At 43.5% G+C, this 22,486-nt stretch overlaps 1 protein-coding gene across 1 annotated transcript in view; it reads right to left on the reverse strand.

Annotated features, from left to right (window-relative positions):
- The window catches only part of Klhl6 (kelch like family member 6), a 37,412-nt gene extending 15,393 nt beyond the window's left edge, over positions 1-22,019 (reverse strand). Inside the window, exons 1-2 of the mRNA XM_021638528.2 lie at positions 21,643-22,019; positions 6,852-7,017 (exon numbers count right to left, since the gene is read on the reverse strand). Of these exons, the coding sequence (XP_021494203.1) occupies positions 6,852-7,017; positions 21,643-21,929 (453 nt within the window). The 5' untranslated portion in view covers positions 21,930-22,019. The remainder of the gene's footprint in view (positions 1-6,851; positions 7,018-21,642) is intronic.
- Positions 22,020-22,486: the final 467 nt, after the last annotated feature.

The following is a 22,486-nucleotide window of genomic DNA, read 5'->3' on the forward strand; positions in this document are numbered from 1 at the left end:
TATCCATGCATGGTCCTTGGTTGAATGTCAGTCTCAGAAAAGACCCTGTGCCCAGATATATTTGGTCCTTGTGGAGCTCCTATCCTTTCCCCATCAGACTAACTCCCCTTCTTTCTTATGATTCCCTGTACTCTGCCAAAGGTTTGGTCATGAGTCTTTGTCAGCTCACTCTTATCCTCTAGAGCTTTACTCTGAACAAGTCCAATCTCCTTGACCTCTCCTTGTCCGCTGGGCTTCACAAGACCACACTGTCAATGTGCTTGAGCTGATCATTTAAGTGGAAGGAAAAAGGAGACTACAGGGAAGGACTGGGAGAGAAAGCCTATCCGAAGGCAGGTGCTGATAGATATGGAGACAGTCCTGACAAGGCGAGTACGGTATGCAAAGGACAGGTTCTAGTGACTATGTAAGGGGAGAGGCAGACTGTGGGGATAAAAGGAGACGGTGATCTTAGGGTTGGTTTTGAACTGGTAGACTGAGTTGGGTGGAGTTTAATCTTTACACCAGAGTACTCTGAGGCACACATCCCCCACTTCCAGGGTCTTTGCAATCACAAAACAGGACTTTTCCCTATCAGACCATATCTCCCAACTGATTATATAGGAAATGTGTCTTTGAGAGCCAAGATGAAGTTGGAGAATGATAGAGTTGGTGTTGCCTCCTTCTGCCCAGCTCAGCCCCTGCTTGAGGAACTGTGAAAATGGCTGAGCTGAGAATCCTAAACCAAGCTGAGACGTATCCTCCTGCCTCAGCCTTCCAAAGGCTGGGATGACAGGCTTGTGCCACGCTGCCCAGCTCTGCAAAACTCGAAGAGCTACTTACTGGCAATATAATGAAGTGCCCACTTCATGGTGGGCATGTCAGTTCCGGGTAAATAACTGTGTATAAAGAAAAGGAGGAATAGGGAAGGTAGAGACACCCCACCTCTCCGTGGAGCTCCTTCTAAAAATCTAAAAAGCCCTTCCTCCGGGATTGCTTCTCTATGTGGAACCCTTCTCATCCCACCTCAGCCCCGCTGCAGGTGGCGCCCGTGACTACTCTGCTCTGTGCTCTGCCCAGCCAAGTCTGGCAACTCAAAGGTTCTAGGTCATAATTTTGTTTTTGTTTCCAGCAGTCTGTATTACAAAATCTGACAACAGAAATGTAGGAGATGACAGACAGAGGGAAAGTATCTATTAGGCATCTGGAAGGCACTGAGACCTGTGCTTTTTCATCTGTCATTCATTGCACGTAGCAAACTATTTTTTAACAAATCTATTGTATGTAGCAAGAAGAAAATATTCAGATAACATTTATATAGAGGAGGAAATAGAGAATTCAAAGCGAAAGACATAGGCCGAAGTCGCTTAGCAGGTGGGAAGACAATCTATAACATCCCTGCTTGCTAATTACAGCTGCCAGCTACAGCTGCCAGCTTGCGCTGTTGAGCTAATAAAAAGCCAGAAGCATCTCATAAGACCTTATGACCACAAGAGAAGGTGGGTTTCTCTGACTGCCTACATTCTCCCAAAATAGACATCAACAAATATTTCTGAGTGATCCAGCCAGCAGCTTGGAATTTGCTGGCATGCATGGCAGTCATGAGACCAAGAAATTGTTTTTTTATACATTTTCTTTTGGATAAATGAACAGCACACTGTTCCATGAACTTGGTTTTTAGAACGAAGAGATGACAAATAGAGATAACAAATAATGGCAACAGGTAAGGTAGCCAGTTTCCTGTTTAGAGGGTAAGTCAATAAAAGTTTATAGTAAGCACCCAACTTTGACAGGAACTCCTGAAATAGCACCAAAGAGACATGGCCACACAGGAACTCCTAAAATACCATCAAAGTGATATGGCCACGTTCTCAAAGAAGTGTCTGCTTTAAAGAGGCTATTTGTAGCTCTTCTTTTGAAGAGTACCTACTCAGATTCTTTGCTCATTTTAAAAACTTTTCAGCGTGTGTGTGTGTGTGTGTGTGTGTGTGTGTGTGTGTGTTGCTTCATTTACATAGTAACAATGTCAAACATCAAAATGTCAATATGGCTGTTCTCACAATAATCTATGTAGAGAATAATACATAGTTGATAACAGGCATGCTGGTGTCAGGGATGATGTACTATTGAACTATTTTCTGAACACTCAACTTTATCACACCTAAGTCTCATGTGAACATTGCAAATACTTCAACTAAGAGCTGATGAAAAAAATAAACCAAGCACAGAAATAACACCAGATACATACAGCTCAATGAGATAGCATATGGAAAGCCAAGATAACATAACTGCTCCACAGATTATAAATTCCACAGTAATGACATCTAGTGAGAGTGAGTTAAATAAAATCCCAGACCGAGAACTCAAATGAATGATTATAAGTATGTTTAAAGAAGAAAAGAAGCACCTGGATTTGACTACAAACAGCTAAATAAAAAGATGAAAGTTATGAAAGAAGGATTTAACAAAGGAAGAAATAATGAAGAAACATGAATCTGAATTGCTAGAAATGAAAAACATAGTCAGATAAAATACTCTTTGGAAGTCACATCAATAAAATGGATCTACAGAGGCTAGAATTCGCTTGAAGATAAAGGGAAGAAGAAAAATCAAGCAGGGGCAGAATTAAATAATGAAGTACCAATGGGATACAGGTGATACTCTGGAAAGATAACTCTGTGGCTAATGGGCACAGGAGAACATAGTTCTGAAAACATAAAATACAGTTTTAAAAGAATTGCAGAAGTACAGGCATGGGGTACCCCCGCCCTTCAGAGTTCTAACTCAGTTAGGTACCACAGGTCTACAAACCAGCATAAGCCATTGCTATTTCCCTTAGCTGCCCGCCATAACTATATGGTAAGACCATAATGCTAAAGACACCATATACTCTGGTTGTGGGATATAGAAAAATCAACTACAGACTGGGGAGATGTTAGGCAGGCTGCTGGGGTAGAAAAGACATCAGCGATCTTACCTAGTACTTGATGCTCCATGCTGCAACACCAATTTACCAGACAAGATATGCTTGCTGCTACCTAAAGGAATGACTTTTATGATAAAGGCCCTTTCTGGATGGACTTGGGGCCTGTTCCACAGGAGGGAATTCATACCTGGATCAAAACCCCATAGTTCAGGAAGTCATGAGTTGAACCTGCTCTTTCTATTTATTTAAATGTTAATAATGTCTAATTCCCTTCTAAATAGTTATTCCTATACCCACAGACCTGGGCACCTCGCAACCTTGGCCAGAGAGCCTTTTTTTTTTTTTTTTGTAGTAGGCATTAGTCAATGGAGAGATGCATACCTGGAAAGAGTGCTGAGAATGAAAGACGATGAAATGAATGAGAATGAAAGCCCTAAGTGGGACATCTATGCTAATCACTTCAGGACCAAGGCTCAGGGAACATGAAGAAGAGACAGAAAGAATGTGGGAGGTGAAGAATGGGGAGGAATACCATCAAATACCATCTTCTGGACATAATACGGCAGCGGCACTTAAAATTCCTAGCAATAGTGATTACCTGAACAAGCCCTACACAAGATCAAGCCGAGCACAGTTATGGCATAGATAGGGTGAATGGTAGCCAAACCCTACCCCTTTCTAAAGCAGAGAAACTCATTACTTTTGGAAGATGTGGCCGCTGGTAGGGTAGTGGGTTTTCCATCCCATCAGTGGATGGCCCCACATCCATACACATACGGGCAGTATTGGCTGAACTTACGGGGTTATAAAGAAAAAAAAGGGAGCAGTATAAAGTTGGGAGGGCTGTGATGTGAGAACATGAAGGAAACTGAAGGGGGGAAATCATAGATAGATATGATGATATAATTCTGAAAAATAAAGGAAAACAGAATCCCAACTGAAAGGTTACCAGAGTTGGGAACAAAAATACCAACTGAGATATAAAGGACTTACGATGCCAAACACAAAATCCAAGAAAGAACCTCCTCTTGTCATATTACGATTAAAACACTAAACTTTGTACAGAACAAAGAAAATATATAGGAAGTGACAAGAGAGAAACAAAAAGTCACAAACAAAGGCAATTCCACCAACTTCACAGATTTTTTTCAAATGAAAATTTAAAAACTAGAAGGACCTGGAAAAATATATTTCAAGTTCTTACATACAAGTGTCAATTCAGAATATTTACCCAGCAAAGCTATCTACCATAGTTGGAGAAAACAAATTTTCCATGATAAAAATAAGCTAAAAGAATCTATGACCATTAAGCTAGTTCTAAGAAATTTCCTGAAGAAATCCTCCAGACTGAAGAGAAAATCAAACCTAACCATGAGGCCACAGGTCTATGGCTCTCTGCCTCTCTACAACTTCCCTCTCTAGGGTGTTCCCCAGGTTGTAAAGCAAGAGGAGTGTGACAATACTCCTGCATCCTTAGTACACAGTTGCTGCTGAGCACGCTCACTGACCCAGGAGGTATGAGAACATGATCTGCTCAGAGCTGGAACATACACAATGCTCTTCATACACCCCAGCTAGGGGAGTTAGAGCCTGTGGTATGCCCCTCTGAGGTGAACACTCATAGCATACACCTCTGCTTCCGTGCACCACAGCTCTGAAAATCAAACCACATACAAAGCAGCTGCCCTGGCGCAACTCCCCCAACACACACCTGCTGTTATAAATTAAAAATCAGTGTTGGGCTAAATAACGTTTATTATTATTAGCCCTATAATTACTGCAGTGGTATTATTTAACCTGCTATCACAATTAGACACCTGATGTATTTTATAATTGCCTTGAAACACTTTGGGCTGAGCAGATAATCCATCTACACTATTTCAATAACCTCACTATCCACCTATGAGCTCCCATATAATGCCGTCCTCCTTAACCATTTTCATCTGGTCTATCTTCCATCTATAGTCTTATAAATACGTGCTTGTATTTTTATTTGGGCCTTTCCACTCCATTCATTATTGGAATCCTTTCTCCGGACCCACATGGTTTTTTCTCCACGCTAACCCACCATGCTGTCCCTCCTTCCTCTTCTCTTCCCATCTCTCTTTCTTTTTCCCATGATTCCCCTGTTCCTAAAGCCCAGGAACCTTTGCCATGCCTACCCCATTCAGCCCTGCCCAGGTTTTAGGCCTTTCATCAACCAATCAGCTCTAATATCTTGGGCAGGTTTATACAAGGATAGGTGTATCCAGGCAGTAACCAGATCTTGAGGGCCAATAATTAGCATAAAAAAATACAAGCATCAGAGCAACCCCTAACACACCACTAGAACTGAATCTGAGGGATTAGGGAGAATTAGAAAGTTGGCTAGGCAGGGTGACCCATTTGATTTCCAGAATCCACATCAATCAGCTCACAATTGCTAGCAACTCTAATCTGCAGGGAATCTGACACCCTCTTCTGGCCTCTGTGGGCAAGTCAATAACCTTCCCTGGGTCCCAGTAAAGGAAATTAGCATGAAAATAACAAAGACCACTGAAGCTTGCCTGACCAAAGATGAATAGGGTCACTCCACTCAAGGTTATTGGCTCATTAAGTTCAGAAGACTTCTGTGACATGGAGGGATTGCTCTGTGGTCATATTGTTAAAGTAGTGGGCAGGAGGGAATGAGCTGCAAACCGGCATGAAGTTAGTGAGTCCCTGCGTCCCATAGGAGGGGTGGTTTCCTTCAAATCAAAGAGGGCTGATGAGCACAGAGAAAGGGTCAGGAGTGAATGTTAACTGACTTGAGACATCACCAGAAAATTTGCTCTTCTGAAAATGATTGCTTTGGCATCTTCAGGATGCCTAAGGGAATTGAGCCATCTAGGCTAGTTTGTAGTGGATTTTCTATTTCCTTTCCATACTTCATGAATTCCTCCCTGACTCCATCTTCAACAGAGCTACCCCTACTGACAGTCTTGAACCCTGAACCCGTCAGGGATGCTTACCTTCTCAGATGTTGTGTTATGTTCCCCTCAACTATCAAGCCAATTAAGAAACACGCAGACACTACTTCCATAAGAGCCAAGCCATACACAAGATTTGACGTTTATCTCTAGTCCCTAGGAATGACCTGGCCTATCCCTGGACTCTGTTTCTTACACTTCTAGACAATGAGACAACATTAATACAATGGAATCAAGTTCAACATTAGACCAGAGCAAAGATAATTAACGTAGTTGGAACTCTTGTCATAGTTATTAGGCATTATCCATAGTCTAATTATTTTATAAAGCCAGTGTAATTATTACAATCATATTGAAGCAAATATTATTGAATAGAGACAATATATTACTTTAAAATAAACCATGGCTCTGAAGTCCTCTCCTCTGAGACACGGCTTACCTCTCAGTGCTCTTCTTTCACAGTCACCACAAAGTGCTTGTCAGACAGTATCTTGATTCCCCCACACTGAGACAGATCACCTGAAAGCTGTGTGCTATGATGGCAAGCAGTAGCTTCTTCAATCAGAAAACCCAGTTTCAAATCACAGCACTATCAGTCATTCTCTACGTTGCCTTAGCTTCTTATCCAAAACACACTCAGAGCAAACGTTGTGTATAGGAAGCACAAGCTGTACCACTGTCTCTAACTGGGCCGCTACACTTGGCAGCCGCTGGTGCTATAATCAGATACCAAGCGTAGAATCAGTCACCACCCTCCCTGCCTGGTGAGGTAGGCAATGCCTCACCCCATCACCTGCCACTAAATGCCCTAAAGAGCATCTCCTGACCTTCAAGTAACCTTGCTTTGCATGTGTGTGTGTGTGTGTGTGTGTGTGTGTGTGTGTGTGTGTGTGTGTTTAAATCCCAGAGACAGGTCTGGAAGCCCCACTAAGCAGGTCTCTTGGGGAATCTTTGCTTTCATTCACTTCAAAGAGCACAGAACTTGTTTGTTCACACACCTGAAAAAGATTGGCAGCCTCCAGAACCCGCTGAACATTCTGCTTGGTGATCAGAGCCTTGCTTGTGTATGTGTAGTTCAGAAGGGTGTGCATGGTCTCGGCATCCACCCCTTTGATAATGATCCTCTTCTCATACTTTTCCTTTAAGTCGTTGCAGAACATGGCCCTAGAAGAGAGACCTGTGAGGTGAATCCTTCCAGGACCCTGGGTTCCAGACCCGAACAGATCCCATTGTAGAGTCATTACCCTCCTGCAACAGTGAAGTCCCAAGGTGAGGACACGAACTGACTGGCAACATAGAAACAGAATCATTTGACTTGCTGACTTCTTGAGATCTTTCCCCTTGGTTCTCTGTCTCTCCGTAAATATGCTAATTCAAGGCCCAGCATGAGGAAGAGCTCTCAAATGAAGTCAATGTATGTTAAGGTGTAACATTGTTAGCATCTCTGGGATCATCTGTACGCTTAACTGACCTGTCATTCCTAGATGCGAATGCTCTCTTAGAATCACATGCAGTGGATGACATCTACTCCAGTTTAGCTGATACCTGGATTCCCCAGGAAATTAAGGGAATTAGGGAAGCAGGGAATGGTACATGGAAAGAATGAAGCTAAACAAAGCTACATCCGTAGCAAAAGTCATTTCAGCCTAATCCTGCAGGGATGTGGTACCACAGACAGCCTTTAGTCAAGGAATCTGGTTTTTCAGGAGCCCAGGAGAAAGATGAGAAGTGCTGCTGGATAGCCACAGCAGGCAAAAGAAGGCTGGAGTCCAGACAAAGACTGGATTCACTCACTCCATAGCATGAACGAGAAAACACAAATCAAGTCACCTCTTTAATGGTTATTGATAAATCCTTACCTCCCTCCTCCCAAACACTTCTTCCAAGTAAGATAATATACACCAGTAAAAACTCAAACAAGCAAGATATTCCAGACCAGCTCAAGGGAATTTTAGCTCGTGAGAGACATGGGGGTGGATGGATGAATTAGTCACTTTTCTTGTTGCTGCAACCAAACACTCAACGAGAAGCAAATAAAGGGAAGAAGAATCCTCAGTCTCCTGCTTTGAGGGCACAGGCCACGTGGGGAAAAAGACACAGCAGTAAGGACAGCTGTGGCAGCAGGAGTGTGAGCGGCTTCCTTGCATTTCCAGATCAAAAAGTAGAGACAGGACAGGAAGTGGAGCTGGGCTTTAAGGATGGAGGTCTGCTCACAGAGACCCACTTCCTCCAGCTAGGTTCCACATCCTCCCCAAGCAGCACTACCAGCTAGGAACTACATGTCCAAACACATGTGTATGCTACGGACAATTCACATCCAAACTCTGAGGGTAGGTGCATACACCACTTCAGCCCTTAGCTTGCCAGTATGTGTCCTGTCTCCATTAGGTTCCCAGCGTCAGAGTTTCTGCATGCTGACCACCCTTCATCTACAGCAAAGACAGAGCCAGGGTAACATTAACACTGCTCTAAGGATAGTAACTCCGTAACTGTTAATGGGAGAGGAGGGGAAAAGGATGTGTAAGAGAAATGTCTTTCTCTCCAGGGCTCTGTGTACACCTGGCTCCCAAAGTCCCAGCATTTCCTTGATCTCCCCTGACTGCCCTTGACTGTCACTGCCCTTGACCATGGCCACCATGTTGAACTTAGGGTCCTACCTGGAGCATAACAGAATACAATACTCAAGAAAATCAGTATGATACACAGTCAAACACTGGGAGATTGACTCAGCATCAACACTGAGTACACTGGGCCAGGTTTTGTTCTCTGATAGCACAGCTGGTTTGGTTGTTAGCTATTTACCTCTTAGTGGGCGTACATAAGAGTGAAGTATAATGGCATCGACATATGGAAATATCAGCCTGGCAAGGTGGCACGTGCTTGTCATCCCAGCACACAGGATGTAAAGGCAGGAAAATGAGGAGGTCAAAGTCAGCCCAGGCCAAACGAAGCTATCTCCAAAAAAAGCCAAAAGGGAGGGATGGAAAGGCCATAATGAAACCCACTCTTTGTATGTTAACTAAAAGTAATAAAATAATTAAAATAATAGCCAGTTGTGATGATACCTGCTGGTAGGATATGCCAAATAAGCAAAGCTAGGAAGATCAGGAGTTCAAGGCCAGCCTATCTCTGTTTCTTTAGGTATGACAGCTTATGCCTTTAGTCCCAGCACTTGAGAGGCAGAGGCAAGAAAGTCTCTGTGAGTTTGAAGCTTGCCTGTCTCAAAAAAAAATAAATAAATAAATAAATAGAAGAAGAAAAGAAAAAGAGAGAGAAGAATAAAGAAGACCGAGAACCGGTAAGTAAAGGTGACTACCACCAAACATGAAGGCATGAGTTCAATCCCCAGGACCCATATGGTAGAAAGCTAAAACTCCTCGAAGTTGTCCTATGACATCCATACATGCACCTACACACATATTCTCCCATGGCCCCACCTCTCTCAATAACAAAAATAAAAAGAAAAAAAATATAGCATATAAATATAGCATGGAAATGAGGTATTACATAATAAAAAGTAATTTCTAGAAATATATAGAGCAGTGCACATGAGATCCTCATTTAAAAAAAAAATGGTTTCAGAGCAGTAAGCCAGGTGCCCAATACAGTGAATCAATGATACCTCAAGGCAGAGTCTGAGTCACCCAGAACATCTCCCATGACAGCTATAGACATAGCCACACACCCCAGATGAAAGAACTCTGCCTGGGCCACACACCTCCCCAGTAGCCATGGGACTTACCCCTCAACTGAGGTCTCTCTTCATACGTCATTTCTTCAAAGATGCTCTCTGTCGTGCTATACCCAGTCTAAAATCATCACGCCACATTTATTTCCCTTACTTTTCTTTGTAGAGCTCTCACCAGCTCTCACAGCACTATGCTCACTAATTTAACGATTGTCCTCCCAGATACCATAGGAAGAGAATGAACTGACTGTCATGGTCCTGAATCCCTAGCCCCTAGGACAATGCTTCAGATCCAGGGGAGATTCAGTCTCTAGAGAAAATAAGTAAATCAATAAACGAGTGAGCCAGTGGGCAGATGGTCTTACTGAGAGCCTTAGAACTGTTTCTTGTTGGTCACTTGCCACTCTGAAAATTGTCGGGTACCCTGTAGAGGATGAGGAGGAGCCCTGCCTCCCACTAAAAAATTCCTATCACAGATGCAAGGCCTGGAATTTGAAAGAGAGAAACCTCTACAAGCATTCCTCTTTCTACTGATGAGGTCTGCAGGCCCCGGAATATCCTAAAATGCCACTAATGAAACTTTTCACCCATTCCAACTGACCTATGACTCACCCTCTCCTCCAGCCTCCCCACCTTAGAGCTCCCTGCCTCACCACTGTATAAATGAGTACTCCCTAGTCACCTCTACTGCCATGTGCATCTTACCCCGTGCCGTCCCTCTTACTTCCACGCTCATCCTTTCCCCATCCTCTTCATACCAAGAATTTACTTCTCTGCTTCACTGAGATATTCTGTGTTGTGGCACTAACGCTAATTGCAAAGTGAGTAAAATTCAACTCAAGAGTACAAACAAGTAGCTCTCTGTAGATGGGCAGAATTATAGTCTGTGATTCCAGCACTCAGAAAATACAATCAGAAGGATTTTAAAATCAAGATCAACCTTGGGGGGTGGGGAGATCAACCTCAGATAACTACCAAAAATCTGTTCCAAAGTGTGTGTGTATGTGTGTGTGTGTGTTTATGGTGTTTTCACGTGTATACAACTGGATTAAGACATTCTTTTCAATGTCATCATTAAATACATGATAAGCAGTGTTGTTAAGAAAGAGTTATGGTTTCAATGTAGTTAATCAAAAAGGTTTCTATTGCAAAAAATCAGCGAGTCAGCAAATCCAAATGCAATCAAAGACAGCATGGCTTTACTGTTGATGGAAGTCAGAAACTCAGAGCTGCAGGCACCAAAACCTTCCACCTTCCATTTCCAAAGCCAATTATTTTTTTATTTTTAAACTAATTCATTTATTTTAATGTATCTGCATGTATGATGACCACTATGGAAGCCAGACGAGCATCAAATGCCCTGGAACTGGAGATTAGAGATGGTTGTGATCTGCAATGTGAGTACTGGTAACTGAACCCAGGTCCTAGGAACAAGTAGCCAGTGCTCTTAATTGCTGAGCCGTCTCTCCAGCCCCTTCCCCAACACAATTCTAACCAAAGGAAGCACACAGACATTCAGGCCAGTGCAGGTTCTGATCTCTACTTATTCTCCAAACCCTATTACGTCACATCTCATCATAACTGGGGTCCTGCTTATGTATTCAGCTTCAAGCACCACAGCTTCATGGGGTCACAGTGTAAGCAACAAGGCCAGCCACATCTGAATACTGTGTGGCCTGCTGAGAGCACAGAATCCTAAATTTTACCAAGCCTCAGTCAAATGAATTAAAACATTTGCCAACAGGGTTTGCTAGATGCATCTTATTAAACTTTATGCTGGTTCTCATGATTCCTTAGCAAACCAAAACTTAGAAACCATGGCCCTAATCCAAGCCCATGCCTATAATTCCAGCACCGAGAGACTGAAGCTGGAAAGACATACAATTAAGTCAAGCCCTGGGCTACTTACTGTCTTGGTTACTTTTCTATTGATGTGTTATAAAACCATATCCAAGGCAATTTATGCAAGTTTATTTGGGGATTAGAGTTTCTGAAGGTGAGTCTATAACCATCATAGCAGGGAACATGGCAGCAGACAGGCAGGCATGACACTGGACAGTCATACTGAGGGCCTACCTCCTAATTCACAAGCATGAAGCAGAGAGAGAAAGCTAAGGAACAGCATGGGCTTTTGAAACCTTAGAGCCCCTGTTCCTCCTCCCTCCCCCCACCCAGTGACCTAAGTTCTCCAACAAAGCCAACCCTCCTAATTCTTCCCAAACAGTTCTATCAAGTGAAGATGAAGCATTCAAATATTTGAGCCTACAGGGATATTCTCATTGAAATCACCACAGCTACATGAGAAAGAAAGAAAGAAAGAAAGAAAGAAAGAAAGAAAGAAAGAAAGGAAGGAAGGAAGGAAGGAAGGAAGGAAGGAAGGAAGGAAGGAAGGAAGGAAAGAAAGAAAGAAAGAAAGAAAGAAAGAAAGAAAGAAAGAAAGAAAGAAAGAAAGAAAGAAAAGGTCCCCTAACACAGGCCCCTTTAGCTCTCACCTAACAAGAATATCAAGGTTAAGGAAACAACTGGCTAGGGCTAGAACAGGTATGTGCCTGGAAATTCATGTTGGTTTTTGGCTGTAGAGGTGCCTTTCTATGTTTTGAGGTCTAGCACTCCCAGAAGCCCATCAGGCCTAGGGACAGTTCACAAAGGAGAGAAGGGCAAGCAACCACCTCTTCTTCCCAGCCTGGAAAGCTTGTGCCACCAGGCCTTGCCCCAGCCTCTTCTGTCTCTAGCTAACACACTCAGGAAAGGCACTGCAGCCTGCACTCAGGTACCACAGTTCATTGGAGCTCAGAGCTTCTTTAGATAGGCTAACATAAAAGCCTTATTTATAAAAATTAACTTGCGATTTTGTTCTTGTCTGTTGTGTGCATGCAAATCTCTCACACCTGAAAGAGTGCCTTCTGCTATAGTTTCCACCACCCCCACCAAGGGTTTGTGTGTTCTAAGCCTGGTCCTCAATGCGGCGGTGTGCAAGTGCTGGAACCTTTGAAAAACCAAGAACAAGGAAGCTGGGCTGTGAGGGCACTACCATCAGAAGAACCTGCGTGGTTCTCATGGGACACTGGTCAGTTGTGTAAAGAGGGTTATTTGAAAGAGGAAGACTGACCCTCACCCCGCTCTCTCAATTCTTGTCTCACATGGGACCTTGCTTCCCACACATTCCCACCATAATATCTAACCTATTAAGTGACTGAAAAGGCAAGAACCAGGCCAGTGTTAGCATCATGCCCTTGAACCTCCATCCAGAACTACAAAACCCTTTCTTCTTAAAGTTCCCAGCCTCAGGTATTTGTTACAGAATTAAAAACTAACATGTATATATATATATATATATATATATATATATATATATATATATATAAATTCAGAGCAGCATTTGGAAGTTCACAGACATCTTTCTTTCTACTACAGACACACATCTGATAGACAGCACCCCACATTTCTCTCTTAAGCTTGAAGCCAGATTGTTTAACACCTTCAGCCACTGAACGAGCATTTGAACTGAAGTGACAAAGGAGCTTAAATCTGAGACTTCCCTCCGCCGAGTTTAAACAGCACCAGGCCTTAAAAGAACTTCTGTTTGCCAACCTTCTGGTTCATGTTGACTAGTCCTCAAGTCACTATACATGGCTTTGGGGAAGCAGAAGTTGGCTTGCTTACTGTGCAACCAGAACCCTCAAAACCCCAGTAGGGCATTACTGGTGACTCAGCAAGCCAAGAGACATCCAAATTATAACAGAAAGGCTTGTTCTGTCCTCCTAGATTAGATCCAGTGGAACATAACGACAAATACTGTGTCCAGACTCCACGATGATCCAAACACAGATGTAATGATCATTCTTGTTTTCTTGCCGAGTGTCATTCTTACTGTGTGGGAGCATCCAGGCTTCCCTCTGCAAGCCATCCTTCCTCCTTCGAATGTCTGTGTGAAGCTAGCCTCACTTCTTGTGCCAGTTGTGAACGTGGTCCAAGTCACATGGTCCATCCCCCAAGCCTCAGTTAGGGCTGAGCTCAGGACAAAGTGAGTCCAAGCAGAGCCAGTTTCAGAACTTTCTCTGGAAATACTACTCGGAAAAGTTTGCTTCCCACTGAAATTGACACCCACACTGACAGTCTAGGCCAAGAAGAGTTAACTACTCCACCCCACACTCAGACCTACACTCCAACTTTTATGAGCATTAGTAACAGTGAGCTACCACATGAGCTTGCATGGGTGCGCGTGATGAGACCTTATTGGCTAGTGACTCCTGCAATCAGACCTCCAGGGGCTGAAGCTAACTAACCCTGTGTGCTCCCGCCTGAGCTACTATGTTACACACATGCTGGTTTTTACTTGACTCAATTTGTCTTTGAGTTTCTACATCTCACACTCCCCACTGGAAATGAAGCCCGGCTGCCCCAGTGATTGTTAACCAGGGGTCGTGACCCCTTGGGGGAATCAAAATGCCTAAAACTATGGGAAAACACAGATATTTACATTATATTTACAACATAGCAGTAGCAAAATTACACTTGTGAATTTTATGGCGGGGGGGTCACCGCTACATGAGGAACTATATGTTAAAGGGTCACAGCATTGTGAAGGTTGAGAAGCACTGCCCTAACCAAATACCATTTGCCTCCCAGGCAGCTTCCTTGAGGTCTGCTTAGAGTGTCACTTCCCTATTAGACCAGCAGCAGGGTGAGCATTGGTGCTCACTGCCCACAGCCACACTCTGACCCTAGACATTTCAGACCATGTTTTTCCTCTTCTGACCATGTTCCATCGCAACTCATCCAGGCCCCCACGGTGGCTCACTATGCTGACATCATTATCTAGTCCCTGGTTCTTACCCCTTAGAATTCTGCACACGGACTTTGGCCCCCATCTTCACAATATAACCACATATAGAGGATCTGCTAGCAGCAGCCTATTCCGACTGCAGAGCACCAGTGCTCATGGTATGCTTGTTCCGGAGCACTTCCTCTTCCAGCTGCCAGACGGATGTGGACCAAAAGCCTGGGATTTGTCTGCCAGTGATACAGAAGCCAGAAGGCAAGAGGAGATAGCTGGGCACTCCCACCAGAGAGCAACAACAAAACGAGAGGAGGAGGAAGGGGAGGATAAGGAAGAGGTAAACATTGTGCAGGTTCCTTCTGTGCACAGGTGCCAAGGCTGCGCCTCCAGCCAGCATCTAGGACGATTGCCACGCCATACTCCCTCATTGCAGACTTCATCAGAACCCAGGGAAAGAATCTACTTCTAGATGGTCCTCTGTCAAGGAGAACTCCCGTGGGGTGAGCACAATGGCTTCCTAATGTCTATGCCCACAAGAACTGGCAGCACATTTAAATGTTAACAAAAGACGTCTGGATAATTTGTCTGTAAATTTATAGCTCAAAACATCAGATCATTCAGCACGTATTTATTAGTCTTTAATATTTCTCCTTTTTCCCAGATCTGCCTTAACAACTGTGGCCTACTTATGTAATAGAAAACAAGCACTAAAAACAAGTAGGATTACTTACTGTGGTAGGTATAAGAAAATATATGGACTATAAAAGCAGGCTTCTTTACAGGAGGATTCTGGGTAACTAATAGCTAAAACAATTAAGGGGTAACATTGTGGAAGAAGGGAGATGACAGAGCAGAAGAGTGAGACTGAAATGAAAATAGCATTTTCTTAACCACAACGGTCGTTTTCCTAACATAGAAACACCACTGATATTTAAAGGCAATAGAAAAAGAAAGCTGTTTATGGGGAGTTTAGATCTGCTAAGTGGATCGAGAGGCCAGCCAACCACAGCCCATGGAACAATGACATGCCCTTCCCCATTGTGGGTCAAGATCTGCCAGCTTAATAAGCCATCCTGAGTCTTAGAGTGTTGCTAAGTAAATTGACACTAACCTTTCCTCACCCCTCTTCTTTGTGCACGCTGCAGTGTGTGTATATGTGTGTACATGAGTGTATGTGTGTCCCCTTATCTGCTAATCCCCTTTGTTCCCCCAGAATAATCACTAGTTTTCTGACCTTCTCCTTATTCTTCCCCAACCAAAATGCTCCATATAATGAAACTTACCTCTGTGGCCAAGGATCTCACTGATCTGGTAAGTTCTTATTTGTCTCCGGACATGGATCATTATATCTATTAGTTTTTATAGCTCCCTCATGAGACCATTAGTTTTCCCTTTTACTGTGTTGTAAAATAATAGTGGTATCATCACACCATGTAATTAGCATAACTGTTGCATTGAAACTGAGGGTAAGGTAATTAATGCACAAGCTTCCAGACAGCCAAAGCAAATACAAAGTTACAGTAAATTGGCGAGTAAAAGGAAGTAAAACAGAATTTACTATCTGTCCTTAATATATATTTATTTTTCTTTTTGTTGAGTGTTTCCCTTTTCTGACATTGTCTTCCTACTCAAAATTCACTCAGACTAAGCTGTTCATGTGGCATGTGAAGACTCTTAGAACTCTCTCTCTCTCTCTCTCTCTCTCACACACACACACACACACACACAAAGCCCTACCTCTTTAGCCAAGCTCTTAAATTAGATTGATCATTGTGCCCCAACTCCTTGACGCAGTGATTGATTTAGGAATGGTAACTGAATGGACCTAAGCTAATCGGCATCTTCCCCAGGGGCTTTTTATTCTAAAAGTAGAGAAATCTCTTAGGTTCCCTCTGGAGTCAAAGCTGCAAGAAGTGAGTCTCAGATCTACCAAAAACCAAACTTCAACCATGTGGCAGAATTTGAACTGAAAAGTCCAAGAGGTAGAGGCAGGGAAGAAGCGGCTAAAGAAAGCATCCTGATTGCCCTACAGGCCCGGGATCCTCCTCCCTGGTCTCAGCTGCATTCTGGTCTTCCTAGGAATTATTAGTGATATGCTAAAGCTGACCTCATTTGAGTTCTTATCCCTTGGAATCCAAAACAAACAAAACACAGCAACACCCCAACCCCCGCCCCAAGATCAACCCAAGCTGACTAGCCTGGAGCTGCAGGCCATCTACGAAAAGCTCAGCTGCTTCGCGCAGCCGGCTCTTCCCCGGGGACTGGCCGTTCACTGTCACACTGCTCAGTCCTAGCACAGTGTTCTTACAAAGAACTGGTTGGACAGCCATGGGAAGCATTTCTCTTTTGTACTTTAATTTTAAAAACTGCATGGAAAATGCTCCAAACCGAAGAAATAGGCTTCCTTTTCTTTTTAAAAAGATATTTTTGCTACCTTTATTTGTTGCGTATGTTTGTGGACACATGTGCATGCCATGGCCTGTGTGAAGCGGTCAGAGGACGACTTGGAAGAGTTCCCTCTTTCTGTTGTGCGAGACCTAGCGATGGCCGCAGGTCCTCAGGCTAGAAGGCAGGTACCTGTGCTGCGCCATCATGCCAGCCCTCTGCTTTTGACTGAAAGAAGACCCGTTTGCCCTAGACACCAGGTGAGGATGTGACAGAAAGTACATTTTACTTTAAAAAAAATCAAAGTAACGTACTACTCTCTTGCCTTATAGCCCAACAGTCTCTCTCTCATACATACATACACACACACACACACACACACACACACACATCCCTCCCAGTGTTAAACTAGTACTGCAAAAATCATTGTATGGGCATAGCACACCTGTGTCTATATGGTCATATGAATGGTCTATTGATTCTACAACACTCTGAAGAGTTTTGAATTTGGGGTGTGTGTGTGTGTACATATATACACCTATGGGTGCATGTATAGAGGCCAGAGGTAGACATGGGGTCTCTTTCTCATTGTTCTCATCATATGTTTTGAGGCAGAGTCTGTCACGGAATGTGGAGCTCACTGAGTGCCTAGGCTATCTCTACCTCTTAGGACTATGATCACAGGTTTATACTGCTATGCCTAGTTTTTTGTTTTGTTGTTGTTGTTGTTGTTTTTTCTCCTTTTTTAAATTTTTTTATTTTTTTACTATTAATTACACTTAATTCATTTTGTATTCCCCCATAAGCCCCTCCCTCCTCCCCTCCCAATCCCACCCTCCCTTCCCCTTCCTCATGCATGCTCCTCCCCAAGTCCACTGATAGGGGAGGTCCTCTTCTCCTTCCTTCTGATCTTAGTCTATCAGATCACCTCAGAAGTGGCTGCATTGTCATCTTCTGTGGCCTGGTAAGGCTGCTCCCCCCTCAGGGGGAGGTGATCAAAGAGCATATGCCTAGCTTTTTATATGAACGTTGGGTATCTGAATGTAAGTCCTTCTGCTTGCACAACAGTTGACCACTGAGCCATCTTCGAAGCCTCCATTTTAAATTTTAAGTGTCCCTTCTGATTTTTCCTTCATCATCCTCCCCTTTTCTAAAATATACAATAGCCTCGATGCCTCGTGAGACCTTCTATTTATTCAGTGACCCAATTTTAGCAGGACTACCAAGGTTTTACTGACTCTGAACTGCAAATGGCAGTTCCTGCAAATGACACCAAGGACAAAAGAATGAATAAGGAAGCCGCTGCTTTCACACAGCTCACTGTGTAAACCTGATGGGCCTGAAACTCACTATGTAGACCAGGTTGGCTTCAGACTCACAGATATCTCCCTGCCTCTGCCTCCAAAGCGCTGGGATTAAAGGCGTGAACCACTCTAGGCAGCTCAGTCAGTTTTGAGTTCACCCCTTTGGAAGATGCCTTCAGGCCACAGACTCACAGAAGTCAGGGAGAAAGGGAATGATAATGTAAATAATTGTCCATTTCCCTGCCTTAAGAGACACAGCCAATGCCATGAGACAAGGTGTCTCCTAAATCTGTGGACCTTAAGATCCCATGACACCCATTCTTCATCCACTCCAGGCCTGGTCCATTCCCCAGCATCCATAGTCCCTCCTCAGTATGGCAAATGCTCCCTCCCTTTGAGTGGGTGATAAGTGGCAGAAGCCACTCCCACTCCAGTGGGTTCAGAGGTTTGAGGCTCTTCCTGGTTCCTGTCCCAGCCAGGCATCAATAGAGAGAACTCACTCAGCCAATGCATGTACTATAAGCTTTGGTAAGACAGAGAAGCAAGGACACAAGAAAGACTTTGTGTAGAAACAGTGGCAATGTGACTTCCAGTTTCCAGAAATGGCCATGGGACAATGAGGGAGCAGAAGCTCTAGCCCAGAGGCTCTCAACCTTCCTAATGCTGTGACCCTTTAATACAGTTCCTCATGTTGTGGTGAGCCCCAATTACTTTCATTGCTACTTCAGAACTGTGATTTCGGGTACTGGTATAAAGCATAATGTAAATATTTTTGGAAGTTTGCCAAAAGGATCGCACCACACAGGCTAAGACCCATTGCTGTATGCCTTCGCCTTCAGGATTGTGGGCTCCTCCTGACACAGGCTAGCTGGCTGAGATATGGACTACTGCCTGACCTCCTTATACTGTCTCTTAGTTTCTCTACACTTCTTAGGAGGGGACTTTACACTACACATATCAATTTCTCTTTGCAAATAAGCCAGAGAGCATTTCTGATCACAGAAACTAAGAAATCTGATTCATTGCCACACATGGTGTGTTTATAGGCAAACAGATTAACAAGTGAACAGTTCTATTATCTGTATTTCATGACAAGTCACTTGTAAATGTACACCAGCAAACTTTTAGCTGCAGATACGGGTGCTGGGAGTCAAGCACTTACTCCTAGATTTACAGAGCCAAGAAGCTAACTTTTAAGGCTTACCATCCTTTGTTCATTTTCTTCACAAAACGTATTTTTCTCCAACTTCCTCATTCCTCCCAAGACTTTAAAACAGACCCACAAAGGGAAATTCACTGACTAATATTGTCCCTGTTTGGCTGACATATTCCTACCATATCATTCTTCTGGTACTCAAATGCTTGCAGCTGCTTCTCTGTGTGTGTGATGAGCAGGAACAGTAGGTTGTCGTGGGTTAAATAGCTCACACATATTATAAGACAAGGGGCTGAGTGTGAGGGAAGTCATGCCTGCTCTGTGCCACAAACAGAGGTTGCTGATTTCAATCTGCAGTGGTGTGATGACAGTGACCGATGTCTCAACCCTTCCTAAACATTGGGAAAAAAAGCAAAGAGGCAGTGAGTCACTGTCAGACCTAATGTCAGTCCTTGGCCTTAGGACACAAGTTGGTTATATATATATATATTTTTTAAATTAATGGCCATCCTAGACTTCAGCCCCCTCATCTGTAAGATAAGCACAATGTTGTTGTACACAAAATTTTTGTACACATTAAATGGGTTAGGTCCATGTGGCACAGGGCCTATCCCACATAACTCAACCAGTAGAAAACAGAGTCCTGTCTACAGAATTGTACCCAGTATAGGAGGAAAACTATGTTGGAAAAGCATAGATGTAAATCTAAAGAAAGTATAAGAATAAGACCAGGCAATTTGGCAAGAAAGTCTACACCACAGGCACTCACGCCCAGCTTCTTCCTGCCACCACCTGCCCTGAGGATGAGCAGTGTTTTCTACATCAGTAAGGACAAAATACCTGAGCTAAGGCACCTTCTGTTTACACGGAGAAACCCAAAGACCAAAGATAGTGATGTCTCGAGAGCAGACAGACAGTCAGGCAAACTCACTTATAAAACTAGCAACCAGTGAAAGCAGCTTATCAGTGAGCCAAAGAATAAAGAATAAACCGAAAACAAGTACCCAGGGTACTGAGGCAAAAATGGCTTTCATTCACTCCTGAGTGGGAAAGCTAGTGGCCAGCACAGCGGCAGGTCAAGCAGTGTTTGTGTCAACACGTTTATGACTGCGCTTACAGTTCACCAAGATCTGCCCATAGCTCTAAACTCACATGCTCTAATCTCAGTGGCAGCTTGTACTGCAGTTAAAACAAGGACCTTTAGAATGTGTGGAATCCCTGCTCCAGCAACGGCCAAGTACATAACGTGCGGCTTTCATTTCCTCATCTGAAAAAGGGGTGTCTGTCACCTTCATCATGCCAGTGCAGAGTGAAACCAGTGACCGTTGTTTGTGGTCCAGAGAAAACATGACTTCCCTCAAACTCAAACAGTCCCTTGCCCCTTGCGTCGTCAATACCTGGGAGCTATTTACCCACAACAACCTGCTGACCCTGCTCTCTGAATTAAAAAAAAAAAAAAAAAAAAAATTTCTCCTAACCACCCCAAATGAAATACAATTACACACACACACACACACACACATACGCACAATTTTTCTTACAATACAATTCTTAAAATCCTCAACTAGAACTGAGACATAGGAAAATATCATTAAAAATAGAATGAATGTAACTTTTTTCTAGTTTCCAATTATTTTTTTCTAGTTTACCTTCCTCATCTACACCGTCCTTACACATGGGTTTCTTGTCATGTCCACACTGACGTGGACCAGCTGTCTTCATAGGAGAGTCCAACAAAGATGCTTTGAGGAAATGTTTCTGCAAGCACCATGCAAGACCTTTTCATTAAGAGAATCATTACAACAGTGATGAAAGAAAATTGTCACTGTCCCCCATCTTCCAGGCGACAGAAACTCAGAGTACCAGCAAAGGAAGGGCCCAAGTGAAATGAAAGCAGGTCTTCTGACCCCAAACCATCCCACTGTGACACCCCAGGAGCCTTTCTCATCCAGAGCCTTCTTCTATTGCTTGTCCTTCCCACCTTCCCCTTGCACAAGAGAAAACCCTAATTTTCAGCAAGTCATCTGGTAACTCCAAGTGTGAGACCACATCCTTTTCTCTACCTGTACTGATGAACAAAAACAACATCACTTTTCTAACACATTAGTCAAGCTGGGGAAATGGAGGAAAAAAAATCCCCCTAATTTCACATCCCTAAAATCAAAGACATACATATATAAATGAGCACAACTTCTAAATGGTCCCAGTCTTTCCTTGTCTAAATCAAAACATCTACAGTTTGATAGCTTCCTTTCTTATATTTTAAGTAGGCATACAAATCTTGGGAGTATATGCATACATATTTATATTATATATAACATAATGTAATATTTATATAATATATAACATATTATATGTAATAAGAATATATAAAGCCATATATGTAACAGCAAACATATGAGACTGAGCTCTCAGATCTACAGATATTCTCCTTGCAATGTACATGCAGTTTGACTCTGATTCAAGGCAGGCTGACCTGAAATAGTTGCTGGCCGCAGCAAGCACCACGCGATGGCAAGAAAATTCCTGAATGTCCACACACAAGATGACATCTGTCAAAGCATTTTCTTCTCGGAGGGTCTCCAGGCCGCTCTGGAGAATTAAGGAGAGTCTGGTGTCGTCAAATTTTACCTTCTCCCCATTTAATATTTCCACCAGGTCTCCCCTTTTCTGGGAGGACGTGTCCGTAGTGAGTGCTAAGGGTCCTTCTAGGCTCCTCTCTACCACATCACTCATGGTACAGGCGCCTCTTTGTCCTGCCATCAACGTCCAGACTAGAGGAGCTGCCAAGTTTTCGGGCAGGTCACACTGCAGAAGCTGAGCGGATTTCCTGCACAGGCCCCTCCACTTATCACCAGCTGTCACACATACATAACAGGAAGTCTCACACTTTCTCATCCTGTTACTACAAACGCCAGCAACTCCTCCTCTTCTTCTTTCTGTGGATTGTCACAAGGTTAGGAATGTCTTCGAGTGGGCGTGTAGGAATCTGGGAGAGAAAGGGTGGCTTCTCAGAATCTCCCGGGAGTATGATTTAGTCATCCCCTACCTCACACCCATGGGGAGCAAGCCTCTGCTTCTGGTTATTACCTGTTTCCTTACCTACCTGCTTCCACAACCCAGTATGTCAGGGAGACAATGGGCATTCTCCGTCTCCCACTGTCTGAGACCCTTTTGGAGCCTAACAACCTCCCTTCCATCAGCCCTGCACATCTCCTGTTGTTTTCCCAGTTCAGGAGGAAACACTGTCATGATAGTCATCAACGCCTCCCACCCAAAAGGAGCATCTGCTGACCTGAACAAGCATCTATGAGAGAGAG

Source organism: Meriones unguiculatus, chromosome 17, assembly GCF_030254825.1.
Source record: "Meriones unguiculatus strain TT.TT164.6M chromosome 17, Bangor_MerUng_6.1, whole genome shotgun sequence".
Lineage (NCBI taxonomy): Eukaryota > Metazoa > Chordata > Mammalia > Rodentia > Muridae > Meriones > Meriones unguiculatus.